General features: G+C 38.4%; 1 protein-coding gene across 11 annotated transcripts in view; it reads left to right on the top strand.

Annotated features, from left to right (window-relative positions):
* Positions 1–26,814, top strand: part of CHM (CHM Rab escort protein) — a 249,703-nt gene that overhangs the window by 84,401 nt on the left and 138,488 nt on the right. For all 11 annotated transcript variants that reach the window (XM_086387482.1, XM_086387481.1, XM_086387486.1 and 8 more), the window contains one exon: positions 10,208–10,332. In XM_086387482.1, the coding sequence (XP_086243608.1) occupies positions 10,208–10,332 (125 nt within the window). The remainder of the gene's footprint in view (positions 1–10,207; positions 10,333–26,814) is intronic.

Raw genomic sequence — 26,814 nt, 5'->3', positions numbered from 1 at the left:
TCTTACTGCATTGTGGTCAGAAAAGATGCTTGGAATGATTTCAATTTTTTTGAATTTACCAAGGCTAGATTTATGGCCCAGGAAGTGATCTATCCTGGAGAAGGTTCCTTGTGCACTTGAGAAAAAGGTGAAATTCATTGTTTTGGGGTGAAATGTCCTATAGATGTCAGTTAGTCTAACTGGTCTATTGTATCATTTAAAGTTTTTGTTTCTTTGTTAATTTTCTGTTTAGTTGATCTATCCATAGGTGTGAGTGGGGTATTAAAATCTCCCACTATTATTGTATTATTGTTCATTTGTGCTTTCATAGTTGTTAGCATTTGCCTTACACATTACGGTGCCCCTGTGTTGGGTGCATATATATTTATAATTATATCTTCTTCTTGGATTGATCCTTTGATCATTATGTAGTGTCCTTCTTTGTCTGTTTTCACAGACTTTGTTTTAAAGTCTATTTTATTTGATATGAGTATTGCTACTCCTGCTTTCTTTTTATTTCTATTTGCATGGAATATCTTTTTCCGGCCCTTCACTTTCAGTCTCTATGTGTCCCGTTTTGAGGTGGGGCTCTTGTAGACAACATATGTAGGGGTCTTGTTTTTGTATCCATTCAGCCAGTCTTTGTCTTTTGGGGGCATTCAACCCATTTACGTGTAAGGTAATTATTGATAAGTATGATCTCATTGCCATTTACTTTATTGTTTTCGTTCGAGTTTATACACCCTTTCTGTGTTTCTTGTCTGGAGAATATCCTTTAGCATTTGTTGGAGAGCTGGTTTGGTGGTGCTGAATTCTCTCAGCTTTTGCTTGTCTGTAAAGCTTTCGATTTCACCTTCGTATTTGAATGAGATCATTGCTGGGTACAGTAATCTGGGCTGTAGGTTATTTTCTTTCATCACTTTCAGTATGTTTTGCCATTCCCTCCTGGCCTGAAGAGTTTCTATTGAAAGATCAGCTGTTATCCTTATGGGAATCCCCTTGTGTGTTATTTGTTGTTTTTCCTTTGCTGCTTTTAATATTTGTTCTTTGTATTTGACCTTGGTTAATTTCATTAATATGTGTCTTGTGGTGTTTTGCCTTCGGTTTATCCTGTTTGGGACTCTCTGGGTTTCTAGGACTTGGGTGATTATTTCCTTTCCCATTTTAGGGAAGTTTTCAACTATTACCTCCTCAAGTATTTTCTCATGGTCTTTCTTTTTGTCTTCTTCTGTGACTGCTATGATTTGAATGTTGGAGCGTTTAACTCTGTCCTGGAGGTCTCTGAGATTGTCCTCATTTCTTTTAATTCGTTTTTCTTTTTTCCTCTCTGATTCATTTATTTCTACCCTTCTATCTTCTACTTCACTAATCCTATCTTCTCCCTCCTTTATTCTACTATTTGTTGCCTCCAGAGTGTTTTTGATGTCATTTATTGCATTATTCATTATATATTGACTCTTTTTCATTTCTTCTAGTTCCTTGTTAAACCTTTCTTGCATTTTCTCAATCCTTGTTTCCAGGCTATTTATCTGTGATTCCATTTTTATTTCAAGATTTTGGATCATTTTCACTATAATTTTTGTAGTAATTCTTTATCAGGCAGTTTCCCTATCTCTTCCTCTTTTGTTTGGTTTGGTGGGCATTTATCCTGTTCCTTTACCTACTGTGTATTTCTCTGCCTCTTCATCTTGTTTATATTGCTGAGTTTGGGGTGTCCTTTCTGTATTCTGACAGTTTGTGGAGTTCTCTTTATTATGGAGTTTCCTCGCTGTGGGTGGGGTTGTTATTGGTGGCTTGTCAAGGTTTCTTGGTTAGGGAAGCTTGTGTCAGTGTTGTGGTGGGTGGAGCTGGATTTCTTCTCTCTGGAGTGCAATGAAGTGTCTAATAACGAGTTATGAGATGTCAGTGGTTTTGGAGTAACTTTAGGCAGCCTGTATATTGAAGCTCAGGGCTGTGTTCCTGTGTTGCTGGAGAATTTGCATGGTATGTCTTACTCTGGAACTTGTTGGCCCTTGGGTGGTGCTTGGTTTCAGTGTAGGTATGGAGGCGTTTGATGAGCTCCTGTTGATTAATGTTCCCTGAAGTTAGGAGTTCTCTGGTGTTCTCAGGATTTGGACTTAAGTCACCTGCTTCTAGTTTTCAGTCTTATTTTTACAGTAGTCTCAAGACTTCTCATTATATATAGCATCAGTGATAAAGCATCTAGGTTAAAGATGAAAAGTTTCTCCACATGAGGGACACCCAGAGAGGTTCACAGAGTTACATGGAGCAGAGAAGAGGGAGATGGGAGTTAGAGGGGACCCAAATGAGATGAAGTGGAATCAAAAGAGGAGAGAGCAAACTCGCCAGTCATCACTTCCTTATGTATGCTTCACAGTCTGGAGTGCTCAAAGATGTTCATGGAGTTACACAGAGAAGAAAAGATGGAGGAAGGAGACAGAGGTGGCCAGGAAGATAAAAGGGGGGAATGAAAAGGAGAGAGACAGATCCAGCCAGTAATCAGTTCCCTAAGTGTTCTCCACCGTCTGGAACACACAGAGATTCAGAGAGTTGGGTGTAGAAGAAAAGGGGGATGGAAGAAACAGAGGTGACTTGGTGGAGACAAAGGAGATTCCAAAAGGGGAGAGAGCAATCAAGCCAATAATCTCTCTCCCAAGTAAAAATGGGTACTGAAGAGTGGGTTCTTAAAGGTACAAAATTGATAACAAATACCAAAAGCAAAGATTAATAATCTAGAGTAGAGATTTGATTTTCAAAAATACAATATTAAAGAAAAGAAGAAGAAGGAAAAAAGAAGTCACAAAAATTATGAAAAAAAATATGAAGTTTGCTTTAAAAAAGTCTTTTTTTTTAAATTTTATTTTTTAACTTTACAGTATTGTATTGGTTTTGCCATATATCAACATGCATCTGCCACGGGTATACACGTCTTCCCCATCCTGAACCCCTCTCCCTTCTCCCTCCCCGTACCATCCCTCTTGGTCGTCCCAGTGCACCAGCCCCAAGCATCCAGTATCGTCTTTTTTTTTTTGAAAAGTAATAGTAGGTTATAAAAATCAAAATTAAAGGAGTAATAGAGGACTTAAAAATTTTAAAAATTTAAAAAAAAAGAAAAAAAAAAAGCATGATCGTAAAAATTGTAAAAATATATCTAGGACTTTCTCTGGTGTTGTTGTGGACAGTGTGGGGTCAGTTCATTTTCGGATATTTCCTTGGTCCGGCTTATATTTCTCAAGATCTATAGGCCCCTTCCTATGTAGTCCGTACTAACAACGGGGTTTTAATCTATTGCACCTGTCACTTCCAAGGCGGTTCCCTCGCTTTTAGCTTCTTCTGTTTGCTCGCCTCTTCAGTGTCTGATTTCCACCCTGACACAAGGGCGGCCGTGGTGGACACTTTTTTTTTTTTTAGGCTCACTTGTTCAGTCACGCTGTCGGAAGGGTGGGACTCTGCAAACAAATAACACTGGCGTGTGCTTGCAGTGTCTCAGCCACATTGGGCCTGCCCCTACTCATGGCGCATGCACCCTCCTTGCCCATACAGCTCAGGCTCTAGGTTGCTCCGCCAGTAACTGCCCGAGGCCGGCCCTGGGCTGCATGCACCTCACAGGTCTAAGCTTCTCAGGTTTAGGCACTTGGGTAGTCCTCAGAGGCGCAGACTCCATTGGGCCTGCATTTTGTGCACTTCCCAGCTCAGAGCAGCTCGGGTGATGAGGTGTTTGGTGAGTGCGGTCACTGCCACTTATTGCCTCTCCTGTCCCTGCCACTCGGTTTTCTGGGTGTACAACCGACACACCTTCTTAGGCTGATGATGACTGTCCAGAACCCCAAGAAGTCTTAGTTAGCAAAGAAGCTTGCTTGCAGTTAGGTAGGTAATGTCTCTGGGGCTGCAGTTGCCGCCTTCCAGCTCTGGCTGCCTGTCATCAGAGGGGGATGGTCTGCAGCCGGCTAGTTCTGTTCAGCCCTTTGTTCTGTTGTGCGGGCCTGGCAGTGTCTTAGGGCTTTTCGTGTGGTAGCTATCCCACAGTCTGCTTTGCTAGCCCAAAGTAGTTCGCTCTGATTGTCCTCAGGGCATTCATGCCTGGTCCTTACTCTAAGCAAAGCAGCCCTTGCCTCCGTGCCCAGTCCCCGCTTGCTAGTGGAGGGTGCAGACGTCTGTGCTGCTTCTCTGCTGGGGGAGTTACCGTTGGGCTCATAATCTGTGGGTTTTAATTATTTAATTATTTTTCCTCCCTATTTTTTTGCCCTCTGTGCTTCCAAGGCTTGCCACAGACTCTGCAGTGAGAGTGTTTCCTGATGTTTGGAAACTTCTCTCTTTTTAAGACTCCCTTCCCAGGATGGAGCTCCGTCCCTCCCTCTTTTGCCTCTTTTTTTGTCTTTTATATTTTTCTTACCTCCTTTCTGAGACAATGGGCTGCTTTTCTGGGTGCCTGATGTCTTCTGCCGGCATTCAGAAGTTGTTTTGTGGAATTTACTCAGCGTTTAAATGTTCTTTTGATGAATTTGTCGGGGAGAAAGTGGTCTCCCTGTCCTATTCCTTTGCTATCTTAGGACCGCCTGAGTTAATTATTTTTTAATTGAAGGATAATTGATTTACAGAATTTTGTTGTTTTCTGTCCAAGTTTAACATGAATTAGTCATAGGTATACATATATCTACTCCCTTTTGAACCTTCCTCCCATCTCCCTCCCCATCCCACAGAACTGCAAAAGCCCAACAAGTAGAGATTTATAACAATAATATAAAGTGTGACTGAATAAATGCATATACATATACACCCATGCTGCTGCTAAGTCGCTTCAGTTGTGTCTGACTCTGTGCGACCCCAGAGACGGCAGCCCACCAGGCTCCTCCGTCCATGGGATTTTCCAGGCAAGAGTACTGGAGTGGGTTGCCATTGCCTTCTCCGATATACACCCATAAGCATAATTAAAACAGTCTAAGAAAAATAAAATACAATAGATTGACCTGGCGAACAAAGGAAACCAAAAATTATTTCTTCCAGTTAAGAATGAAAACTAACTAAAGTACGAATTGGAAAACAAAATTAAAGCAAGGTGCCAAGTGGGGAATAAGGCAATGTAACAAATATGTTGAGAGGAAAGGAACAGAAGAAAGAATAGACATGCAAAGTTAAATAGAGGGAGATAAAGGTTTATATACATTAAATATTAATTGCAAGGGGAAAAGAACAGTAGGAAAAGCAAACAAAGGAATAAATGTAGAAAACATAATAGGTTTTTAAAAATTAAAAGTGAAAAAGGAGACGAAAAAAAAAAGGAAGAAGAAAAAAAAAAGGAAAATTCCATAGAACTGCAAAAGCCCAACATAGAGGCAGAGGTTTATAATAACAATAAAAATATGACTGAGAAAATAAAAAAGCTGAGGAATTTACCTAGATTTCATAGTGCCAGTAAAACCGACAAGTACAACAGGGCGGGGGGGTGGGGGGGCGGGAAGAAACCGGAAAAAAAAAAGTAAAACGTAAAAATCCGTAAGATTCTACAGAACAAGTCAAAACATAAGACTAATAAGTGTTTTTATTTTATTGAATCACTGCTGTCAGAGTCATTTCCCTCCCTGGGAAAAGTCCACCTCACCTCCCTAGGATGCCCTCCAACACTGTCCTGACCTCTGAACCTGTTGTAGGGGCAGCTCAGATTCTAATCTGGTCCTACTTCTGTGTGTTCTTGCCGCCAGTGTCCATAGATATCAGAACTAGTGTGTTTTCTTTTGTGAAAGCTCTCAATGTCCTTTTATATATTCCTGGACATTGAGTCTGCCTAGTTGATCATATAGAGTAAATCTTCAGCTTATACAGCTGGTTTTGCGTCTTCTACCTTAGCCACACTGCCCCTGGGTTTCAATTGTGGTTTTACTTCCACCTCTGCATGTGCGTCGTCCACTGGGGTTTGCTCCTGAGGCTGCCCTGGAGGACTTGGGTCTGCCCCAGTGAGGACCAGGTGTGGAGGTGGTGCAGCTTCTTGGGTCACAGGTTATGGCAGCACCAGGTACTCAGGGGAATTGACGGCTAGGGCAGCAGGAAATATAGTGCTCTAGAAGGTTATGGCAACCAGTATTGGCCAATACACTCCAGTATTCTTGCCTGGAGAACCCCCCTCTCTGACAGAGAAGCCTGGCAGACCACAGTCCACAGGGTCACAAAGAGTTAGACGTGACTAAAGTGACCCTGTGTGCATAGACGCAAGAGGTTTTATTTTTGGCCTGTGGCAGCTCTGCCCCAGTGCAGTTTGTGTGTGAAGGTGGCGCAGCTGATTGGCTTGTGGAGACCCTGGCAGTGCCAAGTATTCAGGGACATGGACTTCCTCTGCCAAAGGAGTTATGGCCCTATCAGAGTCTTTTTCCGAGCCTCTAGTAGCTGGCAATCAGAAGGCCTCTTTGACCAGTCTTTCTCCATAGCTCTGACTGTTCAGGCACTTACAGGGCTCCCTTTCCTGGGTTCCATCTCTGTCGATTGGCATGTCAAGCACATAGAGGGTCCCTGCTGCCTCGGGTCCTGCTTTGTAGGTCGGCCTGTCAGGCACTTAAAGGAGCACCCTGGGTGGGGTCCTACTCCATTTGATGGGTCAGCCTCTGAATCCTTCAGCTGCTGGATCCTGGCATGGAAAGAGAGAGGCTTTGGTGATAGCCCCACCCCCTATGCGTGACTCAGCAGTATTGCCTTGCTTCCATGGCTGCCTGGCTTTCTTTCACAGGCATTTCCCACTACAATCTCCTCCCTTACATCCCCTCGATCTGTTTCCTCCACAGTCAACAGCAGCCCTTGACCTGGGTTTGCTCCACAAACCCTAAACTCCAGCTCCCAGTGGCTGTACCTTCTAGGGGACCTGCTTCCCTGTCTGGGGTATGTATGGCTGTGGCAAGGATTGATTCTCATTCCATTTAGGCTGCCACAGATCAGTTGTTTCACTCTCAGCCTTAAATTTTTCTCCTCTCACTCAGACAGTTGCCCCAATGTGGGAATCGGACCCTTGCTTCAGTTCCCCCACCCACTGAGGGGAGGTTCAGTCCTACTAACACTCCTGTTTTTTCCCCTAATTCCTTCATCCTGTTGAGTTTTGCATGGTTCTATATATTCTTTTCTGCTGGTCAGGTACTCCTGTCTGCTCTCAGCTGGTGTTCTGCATGCCCTTCTGTGTCTAAAGGTGTATCCATGGAGAGAGATGTACTCCATGTCCACCTACTCCTCCACCATCTTGTTCTCCCTTATCTTCTTTTTTAATTTACTAGATTGTATTTTGTGTCATATAATTACTCTGTGTTGAAGAAGACATGAAGGTTCATCTGTATTATAGGGTTGATAATTTTTATTTACTTATTTAACAAAAATTCTGTAGTCACCTTTTCAGCTAATATCCCAATGCTACTAAAATATAGTAGCATCCCTTTTTAAGTATAAATAAATATGATGACTGAAGAATAAATCATATATGTTTGATACCATGTTCTAATTACTCTGTATACACAAGTATCAGGCAAGTATTTTTCTCCAAAATATTCTTTCAAAAAAAAATCTCTATCCTTACAAAATCTCACATATTACTAGTTCTTTCAGTTAGTATGTTTTGGGGGGAAAATCTGAGTATTTTGGGAAGATACATTAATTTGAAATGATCTGTCATTGGTGGTTTTGCTTATATAGAAGTCACCTGATAGAATAATTAAAAACAAAAAACAAGGAAAGAAATTTCATATATGTTTAGTAATTTTCCCCCTCAGAATAGAATTTCACTACTCCAAAGTTAGACATCATTCTAAAGTAATTTTTATAATATTTACAGCATACATTTAACATGCAGAGTTGGTTATGTCTTGGAATTTACCAATTTTTATGAGACATTAAAAACTGTCCTAATTTTCTATAAATGGTAATTGTAGCTTGATATGGAATTCCTTCTGAGAGCATCATACATAGACTAAGAAACTGCTGTATCTCAGAAGTGTTTAGACATTTGGGGAAGAAGGGTGATAGATTCTAGAACATTGTATTCAGGTAACTAATAATAATACAGCTAAGACTTATTAAGCACTTATTATGTACCAAGTATCAAACTAAGCATTTCAGTTTTCTTGATTGATTTAATAAGTGACTCAAAAAGTACCTGTAGTGATGACAAAGAAATTGACATTGAAGATGTACTGAAGATTCAGTTTGAATGCAATTCAGTATGCAGTTAGACTGTGGAAAAACAAGTGATATTTGTGAAGTAACATTTCATGTAATAATTCAAGCTATGTATAAATCAAGAAAGTAAATGATGTAAATAGATTCATTTAACTATTTTTTTATCAATATGCCTCGATTATTTTATGTTGATCAGGAACCATTTTTTGAATGTAATCCTTGGCAAGTGTGTGTGAGGGTCACCTTACATTGAAGCATATTCAGTCCTTCCATGAGAAAATTTAGCCTAAATTCTCAGAACAATGGCAACCTAAATATAAATATCTTAATTGTCTGAATGGAAAATTTTGGGTGAGTGAAGGGAATTTTTAAAAAATAAATTTTGGTAATGGATTAGATTTATTAAAACAAGGTATTTTTGTAGACATTTATTTTAATGCTTCTTTTACTACTCCAGCATCTTGACTTTGTCATCTTATCCTTTTTCTCTTCACATGCTTCTTTTTTTCAGGTTGGTAACCCTGTTCAAAGCTCCTATACTTCACCTCCTCTTCTTTTGTGTTGGGATGTTTATGATTATCTAATAATTATACTTGATAATAAGAACTGTCTGCTGCTACTCTTTGTCGGTTTAAAATGTTAAATTCAAGACAGTAGAGCCTTTTAAAAATAATTATTGCCTACTTTGTGAAATCTGTAAGTTTTGAAACTTTCTGAGGTGAATTTACTTAAAACAAAGGCTATTATAGTTATATCTCACTACTAGTTTATTGAGCATATATAATACATTAAATATTGTTTTTTCTCTGAGAAATGTGTATCAAGTAGAATAAAATTTTAAACAGATTAAAAATCGGCCCTTGAGATTTGGAAAGGTTTCTTGACATCTTCAGAAATCCCCTGTATTCAAATATTGTATGATGTGATTTTCTCCATAGAATATAATTGGAAATTATTGAAAAATTTAAAAGGCCACTTTCAAGCCTTAGTAAGAATTTGAAAGTGTGTTAGCTCCTCAGTTGTGTCCAACTCTTTGTGACCCCATGGACTGTAGTCTTCCAGGCTCCTCTGTTCATGGGATTTCCCAGGCAAGAATACTGGAGAGGGTTGCCATTTCCTTCTCCAGGAGATCTTCCCAACCCAAGTATTGAACCCAGGTCTTCTGCATTGCAGTCAGATTCTTTACCATCTGAGCCACCAGGGAAGCCCTAGATTCTTTACCATCTGAGCCACCAGGGAAGCCCTAGTAAGAGTTTATACACTTTATTATGCATTCTTATTTTTAGTGTATTTCTAAATATAAAATATTTAGTTTGATTATTATAAAGTCTTTAGTTATACTGGGGTGAGTACTTTTCAAAAATACTTTTACGTATAATCAAGATTTGACACAGCTACTGACCAACTTTCAAATATCTGAAATTAAGTAGAATGAAGTAATTTTGGGCCTGCTGTTTTGACAACAAAATTTTAAAACTATTTTGGTAACAAGTAATATTTGCATCAGGCTTCACAGTTAGTGCTAGTGATAAAGAACCTGCCTTTCTATGCAGGAGACATAAAAGACATGAGTTTGATCCCTGAGTTGGGAAGATCCCCTGGAGGAGGGCATTGCAACCCACTCTAGTATTCTTGCCTAGAGAATTCCATGGACAGAGTAGCCTGGAGGGCTACAGTTCTTAGTGTCACAAATAATCAGACACAACTGAAGTGACTTAGCCCACACAATATGTGCATCAGATATGGTTGAGTCTTAGCAGATGGAAGGTTTGTTGTCCTAGTTCTTAAGCAGTGTCACAACAGCCACATCCAAATGAATGCATCAAAACGTCACATATCCTGATAGAAATTGGTAAACCAGAATGAGCTTTTGATAAGATAGATTTTTACACATTATTTTCCTTTCCTTCCTTTAAAGTTGCACACTATGCTGGAGTTGCTTCAATGATCCTGAAGTGATATCCTTTGAGTTTTGATGGGTTGGAAGGAAAGGCATGAATTTAGAAAGATATAAATTTTCTCAGAAAAGTAGAAGTTCAGATTACCCAATTTAATTAGAATTTCTCATCTGTATTTTGTTTAGGAAAACAGTGATATTGTGAATGAATGTCCAGCATGGCAAGAGAAGATCCATGAAAATGAAGAAGCTATTGCTCTTAGCAGGACAGACAAAACCATTCAACATGTGGAAGTGTTTTGTTATGCATGGTATGATAAGTATTTATTTACAATAAATGACATTAATGACTTCATATTCACATCTTTTCAGAAGAAGCCAACAGTAAGAATTTACATGGCATTGGTTGCTACAAGTCTCCTTGATATGCTTGCCTTCTAAAAAATATAACTTTCAGTTTTGTTATGTTTGTTCATTTGTATTATATTTTAGATTTCACTTGTAAGTGCTATACAGTATTTATCTTTCTCTGTCTGACTTAATTCACTTAGCATAATATCCTCTAGGTTCATCAGTGTCATTGTAATTAAACTTCAAAAACAAGCAAACTCACAGAAAAGAGAAAAAGAAATCATATTTGTGGTTACCAGTGACATTGTAGTAAGGGGTGGCAACGGGGTACAGGGAGGATTGGATGAAGACAATCAAAAGGTACAAACTTTCAGTTATAACTACTAGAGAGGTAATTTACAACATGATTAATATAATAAGCACTGCTTTGTATTATATATGAAAGTTTTGAGAGAGTAAATCCCAAGAATTCTCAACACAAGAAAAAATATTTTTTCTATTTATTTAATTTTGTATCTGTATGAGATGATGAATGTTCACTAAACTTATGTGATAGTCACTTCATGATGTATGTAGTAAATCAATCATCATGCTGTGTACCTTAAACTTATACAGTGATATATGTCAGTTATATTGCAGTAAAACTGGAAGAAAACACTAAAATGTAACTCTAAGTTTTCTTTGTTTAGATAATCTTACATTAATAATTTGTAATTTACCAAGCTCTTTAAACAGTCCTATGCTAATATAGAGCAAATAGTGTTAGTTCAATTTTTTAGAGTCCTCAGTGATGCTCAAAGAGTTTAATTTCCTGAAGGTCATCTGGCTTGATAAATGTGAAATCCATATCTAAGCTAGTTAGTGGTGGCATGCATGCATACTCAGTCGTGTCTGACTCTTTTGCGACCCCACAGACTGTAGCCCACAAGGCTCCTCTGTTCATGAGATTTCCTAGGCAATAGTACTGGAGTGGGTTGCCATTTCCTTCTCTAGGGCATCTTCCCGACTCAGGGATTGAACCCACGTCTCCTGCATTGGTGGGCAGATTCTTTACCACTGAGCCACCAGGGAAGCCCTAAGTAGCAGTGGAATCTTAGATTAAAACCCAGGGTTTTTTAATCCTAGTTCAATGTTTTTCTAACTCTTCTTAGATAATATTCAGTATAGCAAAATGCAAAATTATAATTTTGAATTAAAAAAACAAATTCAGTGGTGATGACATTTTGGGGCATGTTTTTGTAAATCATGAGAGAATGGCGGAAGTAATGCTTTCAGTATCTCCTTCTAAGTGAAATAATTCATTGTTTTAAAACAATTAGAATAGTTTATTTTTTCAGATTACATGGTTAATGGGCTAAAAGGTAACCATCACGTAGTTCAGTGCAATTTTTGAAGTAGTGATAAAGTCAAGGGATTTAAAACATCAATGTCAAGCTCTATAATAGTAATTAAAACTTAAAATCCAAGTTACTAGAGATTTTTTAGAATGTGTACTGTCATCATACATAGCCTTGTTGTGGCACAGTGGTAAGTATGACCTGAGCCCTTTAAAAGTTGGGGTACTTGTCAGTTAATTTCTTAACCTATATTCATATCTGTCAGGTAACTAGCATTTTCTGCCATTAATACACAGTTAATTTTCTATGATTTTATGTAAAAGGACAGCCTTTGAAATGTCAGATACAGATTATAATTTGCATATGCTAAATGGCATTCAGTAAGAAAAGTATCACTCTGATAGTGTTCAGAGCCAGTGTAGACTGATTTAGAACAAAAGATGACCTCAGCTGTAAAGTCATATGCTTTAACAAAAGCAGGAATAAATATTTGATAACTTTATTGTGTGTCTATGAATACTACTTGACTAGAATATAGTGACAGTCATACTCAGGCCCTTTGAGAGGTACTTTTGCTGTTTCATGGCCTCTGATTTCTCTACTCTTCATGACAATTAGTGTTTATAATTTCTAATGACTGATATGATACATTTTGAATGCAGAGGAAATCATCTTGTTTTTGATTCCTGTTCTCTTCATTTTCACGTTTGGAACTTCCGAAAGTGATTAGTTTGTGAAAAAGTAGTTGTAGTTTCAGACAGTGAATTTTAAATAATTGTAACTAGGATTCAACACATATCGTTATTTGAAGAAGGAAATGGCAACCCACTCCAGTATTCTTGCCTGGAGAATCCTGTGGACAGAGGAGCCTGGAGGGCTGCTGTCCATAGGGTCGCACAGAGTAAGACACGGCTGAAGCGACTTAGCATGCATGCATTCATTGGAGGAAATAGCAACCCACTCCATTATTCTTGCCTGAAGAATCCCAGGGACAGGGGAGCCTGGTGGGCTGCTGTCTATGGGGTCACACAGAGTCAGACACGACTTAAGTGACTTAGCAGCAGCAGCAGCACATATCTTTATTAATCAAAATAGGAACAATTACCTTTCAACACATTTTTACCAATGAGAAATAAGTTTGTTTATTCCTATAGCATAAAAATTCATGCTTTGGGATTTGACAAACTCTTGGAAAGCATTTTCTACCTCCTGCTGGTTTTGGAAGCATTTTCCCTGCAAAAAGTTGTCAAGATGCTTGAAGACGTGGTAGTCGGTTGGCGAAAGGTCAGGTGAATATGGCGGATGAGGCAAAACTTTGTAGCCCAATTCATTCAGCTTGTGAAGCATTGGTTGTACGATGCCATGATCTTAGTATTTTGGACGTTGAGTTTTAAGCCAACTTTTTCACTCTCTTCTTTCACCTTCATCAAGAGGCTCTTTAGTTCCTTTTCACTAGTTCCTTTTCACTATCTGCCATAAGGGTGATATCTGCATATCTGAGGTGGTTGATATATCTCCTAACAGTCTTGATTCCAGCTTGTGATTCATCAAGCCTGGCATTTTGCATGATGTACTGTGCATAGAAGTTAAATAAACCAGTGACAATATAAAGCCTTGTAGAACTCCTTTCCCAATTTTGAATCAGTCATTTGTTCCAAGTCCGGTTCTAACTGTTGATTCTTGACCTCCATACAGGTTTGTCAAGAAGCAGGTAAGGTGGTCTGGTATTTTCCATAGTTTGTTGTGATCCATATAGTCAAAGGCTTTAGCATAGTCAATGAAGCAGAAGTAGTTGTTTTTTCTGGAATTCTTTTGCTTTTTCTATAATCCTACATATATTCGCAATTTGAGAAGCCGTACCATTTTACATTCCCACTAGGCGTGTGTAAGTGACTGTTTTTCCATATCCTCACCATCATTTGGTGGTATAACTTCTTCAGTGTAGCCAGTGTTTATAGGTGTGTAGCAGTGATATCTCATTGCAGTTTTATTTTGCATTTCCCTGGTGCTTGATTTTCAATATCTTTTCATGTGCTTATTTGCCATCCATATATCTTTTTTGGTGAGATATCTGTTCATATCTTTTGCTTATTTTTTAATTGGGTGGATTTTTTATTTCCTGTGGAGATTTAAGAGTTCTTTAGTTTGCAGATATTTCCCCCCAATCTTTAGCTTGTCTTTCATCCTTTTTACACATGGTATTTTGTAGAACAAATGTTTTAAATTTTGATGAGGTCTGATTTACCAGTTTTTTCTTTTGACTCTTGGACTAGCTATAGAGCTAGGAGATTTTTTCTGTTAAAAAAAAAAAAAGTTTCATAGATCTTATGTTTTATATGTTAAGCACACAATCCACTTTAAATTTTTGTTTATGGTATGAGGTTTAGATACGTGTTTGCTTTCCTTTATTGATATCCAGTTCCTTCAGTAGTATTTGATGAAAAGGCTGTTTTTCTTCCATTGAGTTACTTTTGCAACTTTGTCAAAAATCAATTGGCTGTACTTGGATGGGTCTCTTTCTGGATTCTGTTTTCATTTCCATTGATTTCTGTCTGCCCGTACCAGTGTATCACACTGCCTTGATTACTGCAGCTGTAAGTTGGACTTAATATCTGTTAGAATGATTTCCCCAAACTTATTTTTCTTTATCAAGATTATTTTAGCTTTCTGTACTTTGTGCCTTTCTATATAAATGTTTTAATAAGCTTAACCATGTCTAGAAAATGTTGCTGGATTTGATAGGAATTGCATTAAAGTTACTGATCAACTTGGGGTGAATTGACATCTTTATTATTTTGAGTTTCCCAATCTGTTGACAAGTTATGCCTCTCCATTGAGGGAGGTCATCTTGATTTCTCTCTATAGGATTGTGTAATTTTCAACATACCAGTTCTGTACATCTGTTTTTATTGTGTACTTAAGTATTTAATTTGCTTTGGAGCAAGTACTATGGTAAGTGGTATTGCCTTTTTCATTTGGGTTTTCACATGTTCCTTTTTAGTATCTAGAAATACAATTAGTTTTTATGCATTCATCTTGTATCCTGAAATCTTGATCAACTTGCTTATTTTAGGAATTTTTCTGTAGATTCCTTGGGATTTTTCCAAAGACAGCTATGTTTTCTGCAAAGAGGAACAGTTTTATGTCTTCTTTTCCATTGGCTTTTTTTTTAAGAGTCTGTTTTCTATTGAGAATCATGTGTTTTCTGTCTGTAGCCATATACCACAAGTTAATTGTAATTTTCTACTTATCCTTAGGCTCACTTAATGAGCATTTTTTTTTCTCCGTAAAGGAAATTATTATCACTTCTGAGTATCTTTTAGTTATATGCAAATGCTGGGCAATTATTTAGTTTCTGTTACTAATTATCTTGATCTTGTACACTACTCTCTCAGCGTATGCAAGTCAAATTCACAGTCTGATCAAATGTCAAAATATTGAAAATCTTATACTTAAATGGTCACTAACACAAAGAGATTATTGTAGTTAGCTACATGAAGCATATAGAGAGAAGTCAAACCTCAATCCCTGATATATTTCCTATGTAGAATATTGTTTTTAATATTTTGGTAAATTTTCAAAATACCATGTAAAGATAGCTTTGTAATGATACAAATGCTGAAGTGTTATGACTTCTCTTCCCATTTTAGACCAGATGAGTAGGCTTGTAGAGTTGACGTTTATTAGGCTAAAATTTGTGATTTGATTCTCTCATATGTTGCTTGACATTCCATCAAGGAAGAACATTGGCTGTCTCTTGGCTACAAACAGTATTATAGCTATAACTAGTAGCCTTTTGATTTTTAATCTTTGATTACAAGGAGGATAGGGCAAGGATGCAAGTAGATCAGTGTAAACTCATCACCACTTTTTGGAAAATACCTGTATTGATACATGGCAAGTCAGTAACACCATATTCTAATGTAAACATACTGGATAGCACATTGTTTTTCATTGTTGACTTTACTTATTTTCAGAAATAATTCTTAAGTGTTCAGTCTAAGAGTTTTCGTGATCTTTTGACTATGAAAGTTAGTACTTTTTCATTATTGCATAGTTGGGATTCCCTGGTGGCTCAATGGTAAAGAATCTGCCTGCCAATACAGGAGATGCTGGTTTGATCCCTGGGTTGGGAAGATCCTCTGAAGTAGGAAATGGCAACCCACTCCAGTATTCTTGCCAGGAAAATCTCGTGGAGAGAGGAGCCTGGCAGGCTACTGTCCATAGAGTCACCAAAGAGTTGAACATGACTTAGTGACTAAACAACAATAACAACAACATAAGCTGAATATTAAAATAAAATAGCATAAGTTCAATTCTCACAAATTCTGTAAAGAACTACCCAGATTGTTTTGCTTTATGAGTGCTTTGTTACCTTGGATGCTGCTAGTAATAAATGAGATAACCTGTAGTTTGGGCCAGAAATACTTCTGCTATACATAGATTATTTTTCTTTGAACAAATATTGTGATTATTACAGTTGACTTATGGAAGGGAAGAGTAAAAGGACTATAGCATTTATTGGATATTATCTTTTTGGCAACTGCTATAACTAGGTTCCTTACATAATTTATTTCATTCAATTTCACTTAATCTGTGCTACACCAGGGAGAGCCAGAGATAGGACAGGCAGGATTTCAACCCACATCTATCTAACTCAAAAGTTTGTGCTGTTTCCATTGTATCACAGTGTATTTCAGTCATCAGATAAATAAATATATGTGTGTGCATTAAGGGAACCATTAAACCAAATGTATATTTTCTTTGTGAAGACTAGCACATACAGAAGTACATTTACTTATTTAACTTACTAGTATATCATTTAGTAGTATAAAGTAGTTACATCTATAATGGGGAATTAAAGTGCCTAACTCCCAGTGTACAGAAGATGAGGGATAAATCCAGTATGCTTTAGTTGTTGTGATTGTAGTTAGTACCCCACAGGATATTTTTGTAGTTTATGTGAGAGAATAAAAACAACTACTATTTCTGGTTTTAAACATTCAACAGACTATGAAAAAGCACAATACATTAATTCACACATAATTCACAAAAACCCAAAGAGTTCTTAGATGAAAGATATTGTTGTTGTTCAGTCTCTCAGTTGTGTCCAACTCTTAGTGACCCCATGAACACCAGGCTTCCCTGTCCTTCACCACCTCCTGGAGTTTGCTCAAGGTGAAAGATGGTTGCTTATTAATTGCATAATGTCATATAGTTTCTTTAGTGAGAAGAGATTTTATATTTCTAAAATATTGAGAAGAACTTGTGCTTTTTCTGCCCTGTTTTACTTTTGCATAATACTAAACATCGTTTCCCCTTTTCTGATATGATAATATTAAAGCAGGATGAAAACTTGCTTCTTAGACTTATAAACGAACCAACTCTTTCATGGATTGATACTAAAATAAAGACATTGTGCTTGTCATCTAAAATACTACTTATTAATTTATTTTAGATTCTAGAATTGTATAAATTTAGCATGAGCCTCTTTGACAAAAATGTAATAATACCAGTAAGAAGAAAGAAATACAAAATTTTAAAAACTCAAAAATGACTTGTAAGTTACAGGAATCTATGGTTTACCACTATGTAATAGCAAGTTTGTTTAAGGCTACAAGTGACACAGTGTCCAATTAAAAGTGGATTAAATGAATAGATGTATAGGTAGGTGGGATGGTAGGCTGGTAGGTGGGTTGGTTGGTTGTTACATAATTTGCTAATTGAGAATCTTAATCACATCAATCTTGGGGTAGCTGCCCAGCACTTTTCTTAGCTTTCCGTCCAGAGTTACAAGATGATTGCCATGATTCAGAACAGGTTTTCACACAACAGAAACCTCTAAATGTGAAACAAGGGGGGAGAGTTTTTTTTTTTCCTATAATGTGTGTGCTTTTTTTTTTTCTGTTATAATATTATACTGGGCAGTCTTTACCAAAGCCCCAAGTTCTCCTTTATCTCACTGGCTTAAACTAGATAACCTGCTCACTTTTAAATCAGTCACTAACAAAGGACAATAAAATTACCAAAGTTGGTTTTAATCAGCCATGATCCATCCCCTAGTTCTGGGTGCTTTCTGCCTAATATTGGATCAAAATTGCAACTCTTATGGTGCTGAGGAATAGGATATGGTTGTTAAAAAGACAGCCAGTAGTGTCTGCTCTGCTGCTGCTTCTGCTACTAAGTCGATTCAGTCATGTCTGACTCTGTGTGACCCCATAGACGGCAGCCCACCAGGCGCTCCCATCCCTGGGATTCTCTAAGCAAGAATACTGGAGTGGGTTGCCATTTCCTTCTCCAGTGCATGAAAGTGAAAAGTCAAAGTGAAGTCGCTCAGTTGTCCAACTCTTAGTGACCCCATGGACTGCAGCCTACCAGGCTCCTCCATCCATGGGATTTTCCAGGTGAGAGTAATGTGTGTGTTAACATTTTAAGTTGTTTACAAATAAGGGAATAAATCTATCAGTATGTTATATTGCATCAATTTAAAATTGATTACAGTGGATTTTTTATATTCCTGGTTTTTGGAACAGCAACTTTTGAACAGTCTGATTTTTTGTAAATCTTATTCATAATCATTAAACATTTATTTGCAGAAATTAACAGATGGGTAGCTGTGTAGCATATACTGTGCAAATCAAAAGTAAATGGCTTGGGATTTCCCTGACAGTCCAGTGGTTAAGATTCCATGCTTCCAATGAAAAAGGCAGATGTTGGATCCCTGTCAGGGAACTGAGATTCCACGTGCCATGTGACGTGGCCAAACAATTAAAACAATAAAAAGTGAATCGCCTTAGAATAAAGTGCGTATATCAAGGTAAAGAGTATAATTTCTGCAACAAGCTGTACTGTGAAGAGGAAAGGTGCAAATAACTGAAAAATAAATAGTGAACACCTGTGCTGAATATATTAACCGGTTGGTTGACAATTTTTCATTTGACTTATCTGAAAGTGTGACTGTTACAAGGCATTAATAAGGCATATTCAGTTTGAAGCATTCCCTTGTTGCTACCATTAATTGATAAAAATACTAGATAATATCAGAATTTATACCCCTAAGACTCCCCTGACCTAGAGCCAGACATCCTGGAATGTGAAGTCAAGTGGGCCTTGGAAAGCATCACTATGAACAAAGCCAGCGGAGGTGATAGAATTCCAGTTGAGCTATTTCAAATCCTGAAAGATGATACTGTGAAAGTGCTGCACTCAATATGCCAGCAAATTTGGAAAACTCAGCAGTGGCCACAGGACTGGAAAAGGTCAGTTTTCATTCCAATCCCAAAGAAAGGCAATGCCAAAGAATGCTCAAACTACCGCACAATTGCACTCATCTCGCACGCTAGTAAAGTAATGCTCAAAATTCTCCAAACCAGGCTTCAGCAATATGTGAACCATGAACTTCCTGATGTTCAAGCTGGTTTTAGAAAAGGCAGAGGAACCAGAGATCAAATTGCCAACATCCGCTGGATCATGGAAAAAGCAAGAGAGTTCCAGAAAAACATCTATTTCTGCTTTATTGACTATGCCAAAGCCTTTGACTGTGTGGATCCCAAAAAACTATGGAAAATTCTGAAAGAGATGGGAATACCAGACCACCTGATCTGCCTTTTGAGAAATGTGTATGCAGGTCAGGAGGCAACAGTTAGAACTGGACATGGAACAACAGACTGGTTCCAAATAGGAAAAGGAGTACGTCAAGGCTGAATATTGTCACCCTGCTTATTTAACTTCTATGCAGAGTACATCATGAGAAACGCTGGGCTGGAAGACACACAAGCTGGAATGAAGATTGCCATGAGAAATATCAATAACCTCAGATATGCAGATGACACCACCCTTATGGCAGAAAGTGAAGAGGAACTCAAAAGCCTCTTGATGAAAGTAAAATTGGAGAATGAAAAAGTTGGCTTAAAGCTCAACAATGAGAAAACGAAGATCATGGCATCTGGTCCCATCACTTCATGGGAAATAGATGGGGAAACAGTGGAAACAGTGTCAGACTTTGTTTTTTTGGGCTCCAAAATCACTGCAGATGGTGACTGCAGCCATGAAATTAAAAGACGCTTACTCCTTGGAAGGAAAGTTATGACCAACCTAGACAGCATATTGAAAAGCAGAGACATTACTTTTCCAACAAAGGTTCGTCTGGTCAAGGCTATGGTTTTTCCTGTGGTCATGTATGGATGTGAGAGTTGGACTGTGAAGAAGACTGAGCGCCAAAGAATTGATGCCTTTGAACTGTGGTGTTGGAGAAGACTCTTGAGAGTCCCTTGGACTGCAAGAGATCCAACCAGTCCATTCTGAAGGAGATCAGCCCTGGCATTTCTTTGGAAGGAATGATGCTAAAGCTGAAACTCCAGTACTTTGGCCACCTCATGCGAAGAGTTGACTCATTTGAAAAGACTGATGCTGGGAGGGATTGGGGGCAGGAGGAGAAGTGGATGGCAGAGGATGAGATGGCTGGATGGCATCACTGACTCGATGGACGTGAATCTGGGTGAATTTCGGTAGTTCGTGATGGACACGGAGGCCTGGCCTGCTGCAGTTCATGCGGTCGCAAAGAGTCAGACACGACTGAAGAACTGAACTGAAGACTCCCCTAAATTCAGATTCTGCCTAATGCATTAATCTAAGCACTTATTCAGAGTTGAAATTAGGTAAAACTATCTCAAAAATATTGTTATACTGTATTGTAAATGTCCCTTGAAATTCAAATTATCAATATAAATGACACTGGATTTCATTTGTCAATTTTTTTCATATTGAAAATTTTTATAAGAACTAATGGAAAAAAAAAAAAAGAACTAATGGTGCATATTTTTTGCATTTATATGTTAAAATCAGTAGTGTTTAGGAACTCAAAAAATTGTTTTGTGAATTTATAATCCACATTTATGTACAACTGGCAATTGTGTTTTTATACTTTTTCGATACTTTAAAGTTAATAAAATTAAGTTATTGTTTAGGAGTGTTCTTCAAAAGGTTGAATTATTTCATTTTTAATTTTTTTAATTTGAGAATAATTACAGTATTGTGGTTTTTGTCATACATTCACATGAATCAGCCATGAATGTACAAGTGTCTCCCTTCCTGAACCCCCCTCCCACCTCCCTCCCAATCCCATCCCTCAGCATTGTCCCACTGTACTGGATTTGAATGTTCTGTTTCATGCATAGAACTTGGACTGTTGATATGTTTCACATATGGTAATATACATGTTTCAATGCTATTCTCTCAAATCATCCCACCCTCACGTTCTCCCACAGATCCAAAAGTTTGTTCTTTATATCTGTGTCTCTTTTGCTATCTTGCATATAGGCTCATCATTACCATCTTTCTAAATTCCATATATATGCGTTAATATACTGTATTGGTGTTTTTCTTTCTGACTTACTTCACTCTGTATAATAGGCTCCAGTTTCATCCACCTCTTTAGAACTGAGTCAAATGTATTCTTTTTAATAGCTGAGTAATATTCCATTGTGTATATGTACCACAGCTTTCTTATCCATTCATCTGCTGATGGACATTTAGGTTGCTTCCAAGTCCTGGCTATTGTAAACAGTGTTGCAGTGAACATTGGTGTACAGGTGTCTCTTTCACTTCTGGTTTCCTCGGTGTGTATGCCCTCCCTCACTGGAATTGCTGGATTGCATGGCAGTTCTATTTCCAGTTTTTTAAGAATCTCCACACTGTTCTCCATAGTGGCTGTACTAGTTTGCATTCCCACCAACAGTGTAAGAGGGTTCCTTTTTCTCTGCACCCTCTCCGGTGTTTATTGTTTCCAGACATTTTGATAGCAGCCATTCTGACCAGTGTGAGATGGTACCTAATTGTGGTTTTGATTTGCATTTCTCTGGTAATGAGTGATGTTGAGCATCTTTTCATATGTTTGTTAACCATCCGTATGTCTTTGGAGAAATGTATGTTTAGTTCTTTGGCCCACTTTTTGATGGGTCGTTTATTTTTCTGGAATTGAGCTGCAGGAACTGCTTGTATATTTTTGAGATTAATTCTTTGTTAGATGCTTCGTTTGCTATTATTTTCTCCCATTCTGAAGGCTGTCTTTTCATCTTGCTTAGAGTTTCCTTCGTTGTGCATAAGCTTTTAATTAGGTCCCATTTGTTTATTTTTGTTTTTGTTTCCAATATTCTGGGAGGTGGGTCATAGAGGATCCTCCTGTGATTTATGTTGGAGAGTGTTTTGCCTATGTTTTCCTCTAGGAGTTTTATAGTTTCTGGTCTTATGTTTAGATCTTTAATCCATTTTGATTTTTATTTTGTGTATGTGTTAGAAAGTGTTCTAGTTTGATTCTTTTACAGGTCTTTGACCAGTTTTCCCAGCACCACTTGTTAAAGAGATTGTCTTTTCTCTGTTGTATATTCTTACCTCCTTTATCAAAGATAAAGTGTCCATATGTGCCTGAATTTGTCTCTGGCTTTGTATTATTTTCCATTTATCTATATTTCTGTCTTTGTGCCAATACCATACTGTCTTGATGACTGTAGCTTTGTAGTATAGTGTGAAGTCAGGCAGCTTGATGTTGGGGCATTTGACATTGTCCCAGAGGTTTCTGGGGTTGTCCTCATTTCTTTTCATTATTTTTTCTGTTTTCTTCTCTACTTCATTTATTTCCACCATTCTTCCGCCTCACTTATCTTCTCTTCTCCCTAGTTATTCTACTGTTGGTTCCCTCCAGAGTGCTTTTGATCTCAGTTCTTGCATTATTCATTATTGATTGACTCTTTTTTATTTCTTCTAGGTCCTTGTTAAACATTTCTTGCATCTTCTCAATCCTTGTCTCTAGTCTATTTATCTGTAACTCCATTTTGTTTTCAATATTTTGAATCATCTTAACTGTCATTATTCTGGATTCTTTTTCAGATAGACTCTCTATTTCTTCCTCTTTTGTTTGTTTTTGTGGGCATTTATCATGTTCCTTTACCTGCTGAATATTTCTCTGCCTTTTCACTTCGTTTAGATTCCTGTGTTTGGGGTGGCCTTTCTGTATGCTGGAAGTTTGTGGTTCCTCTTTATTGTGGAGTTTGCTTCCTGTGGGTGGTGTTGGATGAGTGGCTTGTCAAGGTTTCCTGGTTAGGGAAGCTTGTGTCTGTGTTCTGGTGGGTGGAGCTGGATCTTTTCTCTCTGGAGTGCAATGAAGTATCTAGTAGTGAGTTTTGGGGTGTCTATGGGTTTGGCATGTCTTCGGGCAGCCTATACTTTAATGCTCAGTGCTATGTTCCTGTGTTGCTGGAGAATTAGCCTCATATGTCTTGCTGTGGAACTTGTTGGGTCTTGGATGGAGCTTGGTTTCAGTGTAGGCATGGAAGCTTTTGGATGAGCTCTTGTCTATTAATTTTCCCTGGAATCAGGAGTTTGTGTTCTTGAGTTTAGATTTAAGCCTCCTGCCTCTTGTTTTCAGTCTTATTCTTACAGTAGAATCAAGACTTCTCCATCCATACAAGACAGATGATGAAACATCTAGGTTAATGGTGAAAAAATTCTCCACAGTGAGGGACATCCACAGAGGTTCACAGAGTTACATGGAGAAGAGAAGAGGGAGGAGGGAGATAGAGGTGACCAGGAGGAGAAGAGGGGAAGTCAAAAGGAGAGAGAGCAATCAATCCAGTAATCACACCCCTAAGTGAAAGTGGATACTGAAGTTTAGATCCTTAAAGGTACAAAATTGATAACAAATACCAAATACAAATATTAAAAAATCTAGAGTAGATGTTAGACTCTCAAAAATATAATATTAAAAGTACAAAACAAAATCAATCACAAAAATAATAAAAAATATATATATGAAATTTGTTTTAAAAATAGGGTCTTTTTTTGCAAGGTAATAGTAGGTTATAAAAATGAAAATTAAAGGAGGAATAAATTACTTGTTTCAGCTTGTACTTGTTTTCAACGTCTATAGGCCTCTTCCAAATCTTAGTTAATGTTAACTACAAGGTTTTAATCTGTTGCACTTGTCACTTCCAGAGCTTTTCCCTGTTCTTTTTTTATTTTGGCTTCCTCTGTTTGCAAGTCACTTCAGTGACTAATTTATGCCCTGATACGAGGGGGTGAAGGTGGTCATTTATTTAGGTTCACTCGTTCAGTTGTGTTTTGGGGAGGGAGGAATACAATATTTGCAAACAAATATTGCTGGTGTGTGTGGCGAGTGTGCTCGCAGTGTATGGACCACACTGGGTTTGCCCCAGCTCACAGCAGCCTGTGCTTTCGTGTCTACACAGCTCAGGCTCCAGGTTCTCTGCAGAGTACTGTCTAAAACAGACCCTGTGTTTCATGCACTTCACATGTCTAAGTTGCTCAGGTACAGATTCTCGAGTACGCTGCAAGGGCACAGACTCAGTTTGGCTTGCGTTTTGTGCCCTTCCCAGGTTCAAGCAGCTCAGGGGATCATGTGCTTGGCGAGCACACTGTCCCAGGTGGGCTGTGCATCTTAATCACCTCCCCTGTCCTGGCTGCTCAGTTTCCCAGGTTTGCCGTGAGAGCACTGTCTCAGGTGTGCTGTGTGTCTCCTCTAGGGAGCTGATCTCAAGCTGTGACCCTCCTGGCAGATGTCAACCATCCAGTATCCCAGGAAGATGTGGTTAGCACCTGGGAGCCTGCTCACAGTTTGGTGGAGGATGCAGGTCTCTGGGGCCGAGATTGCCCCTTGCCTTCAGGCTCTGGCTGTGGCATGCCTGCCTCTCTGCCTCCTGCAGGGGGAGGGGCCTGTACACAGCAGGCTAGCTCTCCTTTGGTATTCACTCAATCCTTTGTTCTGTGAGTCTTTTGGGGAAAGTTGTCTCTCTCTCTCTCTCTTTTTTTTTTCTTTCTGGCTGTCCCACAGTTTGGGTTGCTTTCTGACCTTAGCTCCCTCAGATTGTCCTCAGGGCATTGGTTGCCTGTTCCTAAACATACAGCCTGGTCCTTACCCGAAACATGCAGCCTGCGCCTCCCTGTCCAAACCCTGCTCACTGGTGGCAGACATGAATATCTGGGCTGCTTGTCCACTGGCAGTTGTGGTTAGGTGCGTATTTTGTGTGTGTGTGTGTTTTCCTCCCAGTTATGTTGCCCTCTGAGATTCCAAAACTCCCCACACACCTGCTGGTGAGAGGGTTTCCTGGTGTTTGGAAACTTCTCCTCGTTCATGACTCCCTCCCCGTGGTGGGTCTCCATCGCTAACATTTTGTCTCTCTTTTTGTCTTTTATATTTTTCCTTATCTCCTTTTGAAGAGAATAGACTGCCTTTTTGGGTGCCTGGTGTCCTCTGCCAACATTCAGAAGTTGTTTTGTGGAAGTGGCTCAGCATTCAAATGATCTTTTGATGAATTTGTGAGGGAGAAAGTGGTCTCTCTGTACCATTCCTCTCCCATCTTAGGCGAAACCAAGGTTGAATTATTTTAAGAAAACTTTTTTTTAACCAAAGTATAAAGTTTTTAATTTGAGGGAAGCTAAGTCTTTTTGATGAATAGAAGTTTGCATGATGAGAAATTAAGTGGAGTTTGGAGAGTTTTCTAGTGTCTTTATAACTTCTAGTTAGGTATTAAATTCAGTGTTGGCAGAACTCTAAAAAAACTGTAGTTGTTGATGAAAAGTAAGGATGGTATTGTGTTTCTCTTGCATATGTTTTCCATAGTGTTAGGTATTTCACCAGATTATGATGTTCAGAATAGTAAAACTTAATAGCTTATGGATATGGAACATATTTACAAAGAATAACTCCTTTTCTTAAACTTATACCCTTAATTAAGTATTTGGACTTCTGTTTTCCAGATTGTCCAGTACTGGTTAATGCATTTCATTCACTCTAGAAAGCTCCCTTTCTGAGAATATAATTGAGAGCCACTAACCAGATCAAGGACTTCCCTGGAGGCTCAGACTGTAAAGCATCTGTCTACAATGTGGGAGACCCGGGTTCAATCCCTGGGTCGGGAAGATCCCCTGGAGAAGGAAATGGCAATCCACTCCAGTACTATTGCCTGGAAAATCCCATGGACAGAGGAGCTTGGTAGACTACAGTTCACGGGGTCTCAAAGAGTCGGACACGACTGAGCGACTTCACTTCACTAACCAGATCAATTGGTGTGCTCAATTTCCATGTTGTCATCATCATTCTGTCTTATCTGTAAAGTATAATTAACTATCCTATCATTTCGTAGTTTAATGTTTAGGCATACAACGTTTTGCTGAAAATTGTCACCTCATGCAACACACTTTGGTTTCCTGGTTTTCAAAATAATGAAAGTGAATACAAAGCATGAACAATCTGTAGAAAATATACAAATCCCATTTCGTATCATCACTCTTCATTTTTAATGTTGCTTAATGGCATTTGTGCTATTACTTGGTTTTGTGGCCAGAGCTTTCAACATGTGATGTCAGAAAAACCTAAGGACACATGTTTTGAATTGCCTGTTGGCCTGTAGGAAATTAAACAGTATCTTATATTTTATTAATATCTTATGTTTGATTAACCTTTTAGCACTCATGGGCCTTCCCTTGTGGCTCAGCTGGTAAAGAGTCCACCTACAAGGCAGGAGACCTGGGTTCAGTCCCTGGGTTCAGAAGATCCCCTGGAGAAGGGAAAGGCTACCCACTGCAGTATTCTGGCCTAGAGAATTCCATGGACTATAGAGTCCATGGGGTCACAAGGAGTCGGACACAACTGAGTGACATACACTTTCACTTTAGTGCTCATGGAAAATACTCTTCATATATGTTAGGACATTTATCTTACAATAGTCTCATGAAAGTTAAGGTAAATGAATGATCTTCCATTTCATAGATGGGGAATCTCAGGGATTAAATGACTTGCCTGATATCTACTAAGTAATGCATCCAGAACTACAACTTTACCCACTACAGTTTCCTAAATCTGAAAATCTTAACATTAATGATATCATCCTTTTTTCATTATATTTGATTGAAATTACTAGATTATAACAATAAGCATGATATTTTCTTTTTTTTTTTTAATTAATTATTTATTTATTTATTTTACTTTACAATACTGTATTGGTTTTGCCATACATTGACATGAATCAGCCATGGGTGTACATGTGTTCCCCATCCTGAATCCCCCTCCCACCTGCCTCCCCATCACATCCC

The sequence above is a fragment of the Bos grunniens genome, chromosome X (genome assembly GCF_055505025.1).
Source record: "Bos grunniens cultivar Pamir isolate PY7600 chromosome X, Bosgru_T2T1.0, whole genome shotgun sequence".
Classification (NCBI taxonomy): Eukaryota; Metazoa; Chordata; class Mammalia; order Artiodactyla; family Bovidae; genus Bos; species Bos grunniens.
Note: the sequence above shows the minus strand (reverse complement) of the source record. Positions and strands in the feature narration are given on the sequence as shown.